The sequence below is a fragment of the Chondrus crispus genome, genomic scaffold (genome assembly GCF_000350225.1).
Source record: "Chondrus crispus Stackhouse genomic scaffold, scaffold_173, whole genome shotgun sequence".
Lineage (NCBI taxonomy): Eukaryota > Rhodophyta > Florideophyceae > Gigartinales > Gigartinaceae > Chondrus > Chondrus crispus.
Window position 1 is genome coordinate 188,125 of NW_005179042.1, and position 10,258 is coordinate 198,382.

Genomic DNA, 10,258 nt, shown 5'->3' on the forward strand with positions numbered 1-10,258 from the left:
CAACAAAGTCCTCGCCCAGGCGTGCAGCAGCCTCCCAAAAACTAGCTCTACCGCAAAATCAGACATCGTGCCCGCGTTGACACTGTCTCTGCTTCCGTCCCCCGCTATTCAGCTGTTGCAACGCTTCGTCTCTTCGCGCAGCCTCGAAAACCCGCAGCCAAGACATGTCTCCTCCACCTCCAGCCGTCAACATGGGTGGCAAACAAACAGCGGGTGTCGCCAAGCCCGTGTACTCACATTCCTCCCCATCCGCATCCGACAGGACCGTTGCCCCGCCGAACACCCAAGAAGACAACGTCTTTTGCGGTAGCAACCCATTCGACGCGTGCATTCTCTGCAACACCTGCTTCATCGTACCAGAACGCACCAATTATGTCGAGCTCTACTTTGGCTCGTACCACGGAACAATCACAAAGCCCGGCTGCTACTGCCGCTCTGCATTCGCCATAGAGCTGCGCCAAGTAAAAACAGACCTCTCCACCTTCGATATGCCAAATACAAAGGTTCTGGACTCCCGAGGATCCCCAATTGTCGTCTCAGGCATCATCACTTTCTGGATTGTCGACGCACGTGCCGCAGCTATCGACGTAGCTAATCCGCATCAATACATACGAGATCAAGCCCCGGCCATTCTCAAGCGCATCGTCAGTATGTATCCGTACGAAAGTGACGACCCCAACGTGCCTTCGCTACGCACCGAGACCAGTGAAGTGACGGCCAGAATGCGAGACACACTGCAGGCACGGTGCACCGTCGCCGGAATTCGTATCGAATCCTTCTCACTCAATGAACTCAGCTACGCGCCAGAGATTGCCTCAACCATGCTGAAAAGGCAGCAGGCCGAGGCACTCATAAGCGCAAGGAGGGCTATTGTCAGTGGGGCTAAGGAGATCGCTAAGGACGCCGTCGAAGATGTCGGTGGATCCATGACTGCGGAACAGAAAGCAGGCCTCCTGAGCAATCTCCTAGTCGTCCTTGTCGGGGACAAGGACGTCACTCCAACGATAGCCGTCTAGTCGTAGCGTGCTTGTGTGATATTACACCTTTTTCAAGTTTCACAAGGAGGCATTAGGTCACCTGAACTGGACCAAAACAAGTCACCCTGTACTGATTATGCACATAAACAAAACACTTGTTTTCACTCTTGCGCAGCCGCAGCTGCACACAACCTCTGCAACACCTTCTCCCTAACAGAGTCCAGTCCGACGAGCAATTTACCCTCAGCAACGATCTCTAGCGCGGAGACGGTATCGCCCTTGCGGATGCACAGCGCGTGGGCGTGAGTGACACGACGCAACAGCGGCTCGCGCAGGCGGACTTGCTGGACGGCGACGAGGCCGGTTTCCCTGGAGCGCAGCTCGACTCGCATGTGGCGCGGGCCGACTTTGGCGGCGCGGAGCGGGCCGGAGAGAAGCAGAAAGGGGCCTTTGCGGCGCAGGGAAGCGTTGGCACGCGTGGCTCGGACCCACGGGAGGGCCAGAGGGCCGGCCAGGAAGAGGAAGCGGAGGAGGGACATGAAGGGGGTCGGAAAAATGGGGAAGAGGTGCAGGAGGAGGAGGAAGAGGAGGGAGAAGAAGGTGCGGTCAAGCAGGGCACTGGAGTAGGGAGGAAAGAAACGACAAGGCGATGATGAGAAGGTGGCTAGAGGGCGTTGTGGGTACGGGTTTGAAATGAAGTACAGGAACATACCTGGGCGGCCCAAGCTGGGAGAGGAGTTGACGGCGGGAGGCGAGCACTGGAACGACTGACGCTACTGCTGAGGCGCGCAACGGGTGGGCCGTGGCTGTGACGATGGCAGGTGGGGAGGGAGCGTGCCGTTGAGCGGGACAGAGAAAAGTTGTTTGAGGGGCGACGATGGTGGTCTTCGCGCACCAGCCACGAACGCGGATGGGGGCGCTCGGGACGAAAGCCATGGGGTTAGGAAAGAGACGGTGCCGAGATGAACGGGGATTCAGCTCACGAAGAAGATGCTCACCGAAATGCTTGAATCCATGAGCGTCTTCGTCGTGAGCCGAATCTCCGTTCAAGAAGATGGAGCAGGGCTAGCAGACTGAACACGTTGACCACGTGGGGTAGGTGTCCCAGTCACGTGTTCAGTGGTGCTTTTGTTCTGCGGGGATGAGTGTAGAATGCTTTTATTTTGACGGTTTTAAAAGTTGTCACAGTATTTAGTATACTGCAGCACAGCACGACAGCACGGAATGACAGGGCCTCCTTGATACACGCCCTCAGGGCGTGTCTTAACAGGCTGGTTTTTGCTTTGCCTTGCCCGGTTTTGCCAGGAATACTTTTAAATTCTTAACAAATACCGTATGCTTCTTAAGCCGTTGCTTTTCTTAAACACATAAATTAAAACGTAGGAGCCACTCATAGCACGCCAAGTCACTTCTTTGGGCAAGGCAAAGCAAACCGCAGCAAAACGGGGCATGTTAAGACACACCCTCAGGGTGTGTGAGGGTGTGTGAGGGTGTGTCTTAACATGCCCCTTTTTGCAGCACTGTATGCAGGGCATTGTGCTGTACACCTGTAGAAGGCGTTCTAGCCGAGCACTCAGCAGCGGCGACTCCTTCTCACGTCCCGGCGGATCGGTAGCCAGCAGAGCGCGACCGGAGCCAGCGCTCGCCTAATCGTCATGAACTCGGGCGAGGGCCCGCGACTCTCTGCTTCTGACACCTCATTATTGCCATCAACAAATCTCTACTTCATCTTTGCCGGCCCCACCATCGCCGCTTCCGCCGCTATCACCCTGATCGGCCCACACCAGCGACACCCGTGTACCATCGGTTGCGCGCCTCCGGGGCGGCGACACCACCCAACCACACAACAATGCGGGCGACCGCGTTATGGAAGCCGCACATTTCAGCCGCCGCGTGCCTCCTCTTTGCGCTTCACCTGAGCCAAGCGGCGACCACGGCGGCCCCCGCGGCGGCCCCCGCGGCGCACTCTGCGCGGCGAATCGCCCTTCTGCACATGCACGACGGCGCCCCGTTCTTCACGCGGCTGGGGTCGATCACGCAGGCCAACAAGATGCGGTACGCGGCGCGGCAGGGGTACGAGATGGTGTCGCACACGCCGGCGGGGACGACTGGTCTGTGGGAGCGGGTGGCGTCGCTGTCGCCGCCGTGCAACGGGTCCAGCGACGGCGAAGCGCAGGCGGTGGAGCGGGATGGCATGTGCTTCCGCGCGGCGAACGACGGGTTCGCCATCGACAAGCGCGCGGCGACGTTCGGCAAGATCAAGCTCGCGATGGCCGCGTGCGTCGGCAGGGACGGCTACTGGATGCTGTGGTCCGACGCGGACGCGCTCGTGGTCAACCAGAGTGTGAGCTTGGAGAGCGTGATCGACGACCGGTACGACATTCTCGTGTCCGTGGACTGGCTCATGATCAACGCCGGCGTCATGCTGCTCAAGTGTAGCGAATGGACGCGCGGGTTTCTGGAGCGCGTGTACGCGGCGAAGGAGTTCGACAAGGCGAGGGCGCTGGATCAGAGCGCGCTGCAGCACTTTTTCGACGCGGAGAAGGGGAGCAAGGAGCACGTCAAGTACGTGCCGAAGAGCGCGATCAACGTGTACGTGGAGGAGTTTCGCGCGGGGGACTTTCTGGTGCACATGGCCGGGAAGCTGTACGAGGCGACGACGGAGGGCGCGATCGCGCTCGCGCATCAGTTCGATGTGTTGAGCATGGCGGAGGAGCAGGAGGATGTGGAGGCGTTTCTGAGGGGGAGGTACCTGCTCAGTGCTTACTCGGGAGTTTGCGTGACGAAGGGACGGGACTCTGAGTGTCCGCCGGAGGACGAGAGACGAGTCAAGCTCGCTGAGCCGCTCGGGGCGATGTCGTATCCGTCCAGGTATCGGCATGTTGCGCTGAGGTATTACTGGATGCCGGATTGGAAGGACAAGTACGATACGGAGGGGTGGAATGACGGGCGCAAAGTTTTTGACGGGACGAAAATCGGGGCTGTGGGTAAGTGCAAGGCGGAAGGAAGATGCAGTGTTGGTGAGGCGGTGAAGGATGAGTTGTAGATGCTGTAGGATGGCGTACCGTGCGGTGAATGTACAGTATTGTGCAGTACTACAGTACAGTAGCGGCATTATGGCATGAAAGTTATAGCCATTGGTTTCATAGCGTAGGTGTCCGTACTACGGTATAGAACAATACTGTACTCCACGATGCCTGGTTGAGATTGCTCAATTGAGCAGGGCTTGTTTGTGAAAAAATGTTCGAGGCCCTCGCACAGGCGAGTACGACGTTGATGTAACAGAACGACTTAGGGATCATCGTTAACGTTCTACGAGTTATTTCAATATCAAAGCTCTATCCTTTTATGCATTTCTAGCTAGTGTCTGCTTTATTTTTTTTAGATAACGCAAAGCGATTTAAGTTTTGTTTTTTTGCAACTAGAAGTTGATCACCACAGGTAAAGCATGTGCTCGTCAATTCTAGCGAAAACGAATTCATTGATGCACATAGCATTTTTCTCTAAGCCAATTTTATACCAGTAGCATAGAGACTTCCTTATGCGGGGTTTCCTTCATAAAATTAAAGAAAAATGGAAACCGTGGCCGAAAGAAATAAAATCCGCAAATTTTGATGTTATGATAACGCGTGGTCGGATAGACACTAGAGCTACAGTAGTGCAGTATTCAATTGTCTTAACAATTCAAGGGTCAAAATGGTGAGAGTCTAAACTTTCACCATTTAAGGCACAAATTTCGCCTAATTTTTGCAACCCAAGAAGAACAAGATACTGTACGCCAGCAATGGAACATCTGTTGCCCTAGACAGGATATCTTGGGGGTCATGTGTTGACACGTTGACACATGTTGACATCAACACATGACCGCCAAGATATCCAGGTGATGTCAACATCAGGCGGCCGGTGGGCCCGAAGGCTGAAGGATCAAGGAGATGTGGGATGAGGCTATTTTGGGCCCGAAGGCTGAAGGATCAAGGAGATGTGGGATGAGGCTATTTTGTGCGGCGTCGTCGTGTACGGAAGTGATCGGGTCCACCATTTCCACCGTTCTCACCGTTCCATCCGCCAATGGAATGCCACGTCTGTTTGTGTTTGTGAAATTTAAATTTCGAAAAGAACAAGACAAGAGGCAAGTGCTTACATCTGCTCCGCGGGCACGGTTGGCTGCGAATTGGCGTGCATTGAGGGCCTCCTTTAAGTGGTGGCAGGGTGCGAATGCGTACGGACAGGTACGTAGGTACCCGGTACTTGTAAATTACGCGTGCATCGCATCGAATATCCGTGGAAAGTGCCGGCCCCTTTCACGTGGACTGCGTCGCGTGCTTGTAGCGACGTTTCTACAAGGGTCTAGTAGGACGAAGAGGCGCTCGTTCGATACGGACAAGGGCAACAGACTGTGGCGAAATTTTTGCACCTAAAATTTTCTTTTTTTCTTCCGCACTTCTCCCACATCACCGGCCCCCCTCCCGTTTCCCCGCCCTGCGCTTTTGCCTGCCATACCGTTCCCGCCCAACCGAAACGCCCTCATTTCCTCCCTTTGCAAACCCCCTTATCAAAGGCGGCTCTGATTCTCCCCGTATAGTGTTATCTACCTTTTGACCCCCCCCCCGCCACCCCCTCCCTCCCTCTGCCCAGACTTCTCGGATCCCTTCACGCCACCTCACACTATGAATCTGCGTACCCTCTTTTTGACCTGTGCTCTCTTCGCCGTGGTCCGTGCCGATTTCACTAAGGAAGACATCCAAGATGACTACAGCCTTCGTGCTGGCTCCGAAAAAGAATGTGTCGACAAGCTTCGTTTTGAAGGTAACGATCTAGTAATTACCCCCGATAACATCTCTCTCCAGGACGCCAAGTGCGAGGGCGGCAACATCAACCTCGCCGACGACGGCGAGATCACCAACCAAGTCACCGCCTTCTTCGAAAAAAATAGTGGCACAGTTGGCAGTTTTCTCGCAGGCCCCGTTGCGTCGGAAATCCGATGCGACACTAATTCACTCGCCGCGGAAACTGTCGTCGTCCTGGTCAGGCCAGACGATGAGCTTGACGACGTCCCATTCACCGACATTGTCTCTGAAGATTCAGGCATCGCGACCAACACTGACAATGACAAGTGGGACTTTGAAGAGGATCGCAAATACATCTTCCTCGGCAACAAATGCTTCTACGCTGAGACTAACATAGGCGACCGCGTCGAATGCTTCCCGGCTGACGCCACCGTCACCCTCCAGTCCGGCCAAGTCAAGACCATGGACACCGTCCGCATTGGCGACCGTGTCCTCGTGGCCGATGGCACCTACTCCGACGTCTTCGCCTGGACGCATCACACATCCAAGTCGGCCCTTTCCTACATCGCCGTCGAGACGGACCTCGGCAATCGCCTAGTCACCACCGCGGGGCACTACGTCCACGCCGACGGCGCCACCCTGCAGATGCGTGACGTGCGCAAGGGCATGGTCATGCGCACCGCTGAGGGCGCCGACGCCACCGTCACTGCCGTGCGTACAGTCAAGGCCAAGGGCTTGTACAACCCGCAGACGACTCACGGCGACATTGTGGTCAACGGCCTCATCGCTACGACTTACACGGACGCCGTGCAGCCGGGCGCCGCGCATGCGCTGCTCGCTCCCGTGCGCGCCGCGTACAAAATGGTGCGCGCCGCTCTGCCGCTCGGGCAGTCGGTGGAGCTTTAGATGGCTGATGCGCGCGGGGATTTAGAACGCGGCTTTTCAGGGCGTTCGTTTGTAGTTTTCGTTGATCTGTTTAGCGACGCACGGGGCGGGATTCGAACCCCCCTACCGGTGTCAGCATAGAGCACATAAACCGGACTGCCTTGTCGCCCGCGGAGGAAAGTTATCATGAACGCGCACCTCGGAGGTTTGCCTGGAAGCAAACGTGAGTTTGCCGCAGTTCGAAATTCAAGTCAGGCTACAGTATTCTCGCGATGGTTTGGCTGACACCGACTCATTGCCGTCATCACACGCCACGCCAATCACAAGTGCGTGAATCTCGCTGTGCGCCAGATCGTCGCCCGTTGACAAAACGCCCTTCTTTCACCACTTGACGCGCCCCACCTCAATTTTTCCGATTCGGCGCTCCCTCTGCTTGCATTCCCCGACCTCAACCTCGACTACATCCTCTCAAACCTCACCGCTCCGCAAAGAATGCACATTCCCCTCCAACCTTCCCCCACCCACAACCCGCCATGATACACGACCTCCTTCCTCCCCCCCGCCCGCCCCCTCTGCGACAGTAGTCACGCAATGGACTCTCTCTTCTCCACGTACGCGCGTTTCTCGCGTCGCGCCCGCTACACACGACTCTCACCCACCGAGGATGTCGTGCCGCATCCGCCCGACGTTGCCTGCGCGCTCCCGGCCACACCACCACCTTCCCCGGTGTGGAGGGAGAAGTGGGGTGCTGGGTCAGCGATGGGTGCGCATGCACAAGGGATGGAATCGGATACCACGGCTGTGCGCACAATGGAGGGGAGGGTTGCTATTGGTCTGCTTAGGATGGGCAGAAGGGGCTTGAGGTGGGAGGAGGGCGGCTGGAGGGGTAAGGCGGTTAGGAGCGAGGGTTTGACTCGGTCGAAGAGCAGTCTGTGGTAATTAAATGAATCGAACTACATGATCTTGCCGTTGGTGCCCGGTCGTCTGCCCGGTATCCGATAGGTACTGTGCGCGTCCTCACCGACACACAAACTGTTTATTTACAAAAATAGAGGCTGAGCAAGTGATAAAAACACAGTTGCGGCGTGTGCAACCCGCAGCCGTTGGTAGCTGGCTAGTGCAGCTGGCTACCCGTTCGGCATAAGAACAACTCTCCACCTCGTCTTTACGCCTGTCCGGAAAGCGCGTTGACATCCGCTTCGCTTTCTTCCGTTCGTTGTACCTGCTTGCGCTCATGCGCCAACTTCTCAGCCTCGAGGGCGATATCAACTGACTGCAGCATATCCGTCAGACCTGCGTGTTCCGGATCCTGTCGCAGACCTTCGACCACGCACACCCTCGCTTGGCGCAAGTCCCCAATCTCTCGTAGTGCAGCCGCTTTGCGCACGTATCCACGCACCCACGACGGATCCAAATCAATGCTCGTCATGGCGTCGGCTAGCGCTCCGTTCACATCCTTCGCCCTTCTTCGTGCAAGACTGCGATTTCCGAGCAGTGCCAGCGCTAGCGCTTTCCGCTCGTCGTCCAACTTCCATGACTTCGTATCAAAGCTGGCTGTCGTCCGCTCGTCCGAAGGGACCCGTCCAAGAGAGTCCACTTCTGCGCCACGTGTGACCGTATCCCCGTTGGAGAATCGACTCTTCAACGACGACAGATCTGGAGTCTTCATTCGTCGCTTCATTTCATCAGGGCTGTACCACATCCTGTGGCCTGAGCCATGGTCTTGGCCAGAAGGGGCATTAGCACGTAGTACGCTCTCGCGCCGTTTTGAACGATGTCCAATACGCACACGGCTGGAAGAACGAGACAACCTCCCTGTGGAGCTCGAACGACTGCGACTGCCTTTGCGGGCTTGCCGTTCCTCGCTTTTACTCGACGGTCGATGTTGCGATTCTCCATCTTGAGACAACGACTTGGAGTTTCTACGCCCATCCGGCTCGCGCCTGTCCGCTGAATCTTTTTCTGTCCCGTCTGGACGGGAAGTGACACCCTGCGAGGTTGGAGACTGCGTCGAGGAGGCACTGCCGTGCCAGCTGAAGTTCATTTTCTTTTTCAGACTTGCAATAAAACTGTTGGCGTGCCATGAGCGAGTAAGACCCGTTTTAGAAAATCGGCCGCTACTCCCCGCCCCGTCACTTCGCTTGTCATCCACGAGCGGTGACGAGTGCAATGAATGTAATTCATTAGCTGCATTTGAATCTCGTGAAGAAGCTGGAGTTTCGTTGAAATCCATCAAATCATTCGGAACAGGTCCGCTAGTATGCCTCGCATTCTCGGCCGCCGCCTGCCTGTGACGATGTTGCTCCGAAACTTTTGGGTGATGACGCGGTGCTCGAAAATTGTTTTCATCCCCTGAAAGTGGTACGCAGGAACTCCGCCATCGCTTGACGCTGTTCACAAAGTTAGAAATGGAGGAATGTCGACGCACAACATGGTACTGGAAGTCCTCATCGACGTCATGTGGGTGGAACTTGGAACGGGTGTGGCGCCCATCGAGATGCCGCATGTGTGCCAAACCAATGGAGTGGGAGGCAAGTGCATTGAGGGCCTGCGAATACACATGGACTGAATCCTCAAAGCGACCAGACAGCATGGCAGCATTACCCCGCCCCTTAAGATAATCGAGGTACAAAATATCGTCGGTCCCCTCCTCCCGGAGATGCTTTTGCAAAAACACATGGATGCGATCCATCACCCACTCTGGGCGCGGGGTGTCGTGCTCCAAACTCTGCATGACGATAAGGTGCTTTTCGGAAGCGGGAAAGGTCTTGTGGAGTTGTTGTCCATGGGTGAGCGGGACAACGGCATCGGCAGTGCCATGCAAGAACAAGGCTGGGAGCGGATAGTTAATCTTTTTGGCAGCTGAGAGGGGGTCAATGTCATTGACGTCGAAGGCAGCGCGCTCGCGCACAGCCTTGCGGACGGCGCGAACGCCGACGGAGAGGATGAGCTTGCGCGGGACGGCAGAAGGAATGGGCATATCGGCGACCATCGACTGGGCGAGCTTATCAAAGCTGGCAAAGGGGGAATCAAGGACGAGGGCGCGGATCTGCGGCGAGCGCTTACACAAGCCGGCGTACATGACGGCGGTGGCCGCGCCCATGGAATGGCCCCAGAGGACGATGCGGGAGACGGCGCATTCGTTGACGAGATGATCGACGACTGTTTCGACGTCGTGCTTCTCATTGACGCCAAGTGAGATGTACTCGCCCTCGCTGCGTCCGCTGCCGGAAAAGTCAAAGGCGAAGAGGGAGAGGCCGTACGGGATGACGTAGTGCAGGAGGGTGGTGGCCTCGACTCTGCACGAGCCATTTCCGTGAAGATAGACGACGACGGGGGCGTCGGGGGGCGCGGCGACGGGCTTGAAGTGGCTTGCCTGCAGGGTCTGATCGCGAGCATTGCGGAGGTGGAGGTCTGTGCGACAGGCGGGGACCCTGTCTACGAGCAGGACGCGGTCGCCGAGGTCGGAGGTGGAGTAGTGGGCGCGTGGAGGGCGGATGATGAAGGTGGCGAGCTCAGAGACACCCGCTGGGCTGAGGGCGTCGACCTGCTCGGTCATGGTTGGCGAGGCCAGAGGGGGGGGGAGAGACGGGGGGGAAGGCTGCGGGA

The 10,258-nt window shown here is 56.8% G+C and overlaps 6 protein-coding genes; 2 read left to right on the forward strand and 4 right to left on the reverse strand.

Moving 5' to 3' along the window:
• The first annotated feature begins 164 nt into the window (after positions 1 to 164).
• On the forward strand, positions 165 to 1,016 carry CHC_T00003111001 (hypothetical protein). Its single transcript, XM_005714172.1, has one exon. It carries the CDS (start codon positions 165 to 167, stop codon positions 1,014 to 1,016), a length of 852 nt encoding a protein of 283 aa, XP_005714229.1.
• Positions 1,017 to 1,138: 122 nt separating this feature from the next.
• CHC_T00003112001 (hypothetical protein) lies at positions 1,139 to 1,516 on the reverse strand. The gene has a single exon (XM_005714173.1). It carries the CDS (start codon positions 1,514 to 1,516, stop codon positions 1,139 to 1,141), a length of 378 nt encoding a protein of 125 aa, XP_005714230.1.
• A 1,225-nt stretch (positions 1,517 to 2,741) lies between these two features.
• Positions 2,742 to 2,858, reverse strand: CHC_T00003113001 (hypothetical protein). Its single transcript, XM_005714174.1, has one exon. It carries the CDS (start codon positions 2,856 to 2,858, stop codon positions 2,742 to 2,744), a length of 117 nt encoding a protein of 38 aa, XP_005714231.1.
• A 1-nt stretch (position 2,859) lies between these two features.
• On the reverse strand, positions 2,860 to 4,092 carry CHC_T00003114001 (hypothetical protein). Its single transcript, XM_005714175.1, has one exon. It carries the CDS (start codon positions 4,090 to 4,092, stop codon positions 2,860 to 2,862), a length of 1,233 nt encoding a protein of 410 aa, XP_005714232.1.
• A 1,552-nt stretch (positions 4,093 to 5,644) lies between these two features.
• Positions 5,645 to 6,899, forward strand: CHC_T00003115001 (hypothetical protein). XM_005714176.1 is given in 2 exon segments: positions 5,645 to 6,670; positions 6,671 to 6,899. 1 exon segment carries the CDS (start codon positions 5,645 to 5,647, stop codon positions 6,668 to 6,670), a length of 1,026 nt encoding a protein of 341 aa, XP_005714233.1. The 3' UTR covers positions 6,671 to 6,899.
• A 915-nt stretch (positions 6,900 to 7,814) lies between these two features.
• CHC_T00003116001 (hypothetical protein) lies at positions 7,815 to 10,208 on the reverse strand. The gene has a single exon (XM_005714177.1). It carries the CDS (start codon positions 10,206 to 10,208, stop codon positions 7,815 to 7,817), a length of 2,394 nt encoding a protein of 797 aa, XP_005714234.1.
• Between the last annotated feature and the right edge of the window lie 50 nt (positions 10,209 to 10,258).

Bases quoted from the DNA above. Each gene is read 5' to 3' on its own strand.
- CHC_T00003111001 (XM_005714172.1), top strand. From the start codon at position 165: ATGTCTCCTCCACCTCCAGCCGTCAACATGGGTGGCAAACAAACAGCG.
- CHC_T00003112001 (XM_005714173.1), bottom strand. From the start codon at position 1,516: ATGTCCCTCCTCCGCTTCCTCTTCCTGGCCGGCCCTCTGGCCCTCCCG.
- CHC_T00003113001 (XM_005714174.1), bottom strand. From the start codon at position 2,858: ATGTGCGGCTTCCATAACGCGGTCGCCCGCATTGTTGTGTGGTTGGGT.
- CHC_T00003114001 (XM_005714175.1), bottom strand. From the start codon at position 4,092: ATGCCGCTACTGTACTGTAGTACTGCACAATACTGTACATTCACCGCA.
- CHC_T00003115001 (XM_005714176.1), top strand. From the start codon at position 5,645: ATGAATCTGCGTACCCTCTTTTTGACCTGTGCTCTCTTCGCCGTGGTC.
- CHC_T00003116001 (XM_005714177.1), bottom strand. From the start codon at position 10,208: ATGACCGAGCAGGTCGACGCCCTCAGCCCAGCGGGTGTCTCTGAGCTC.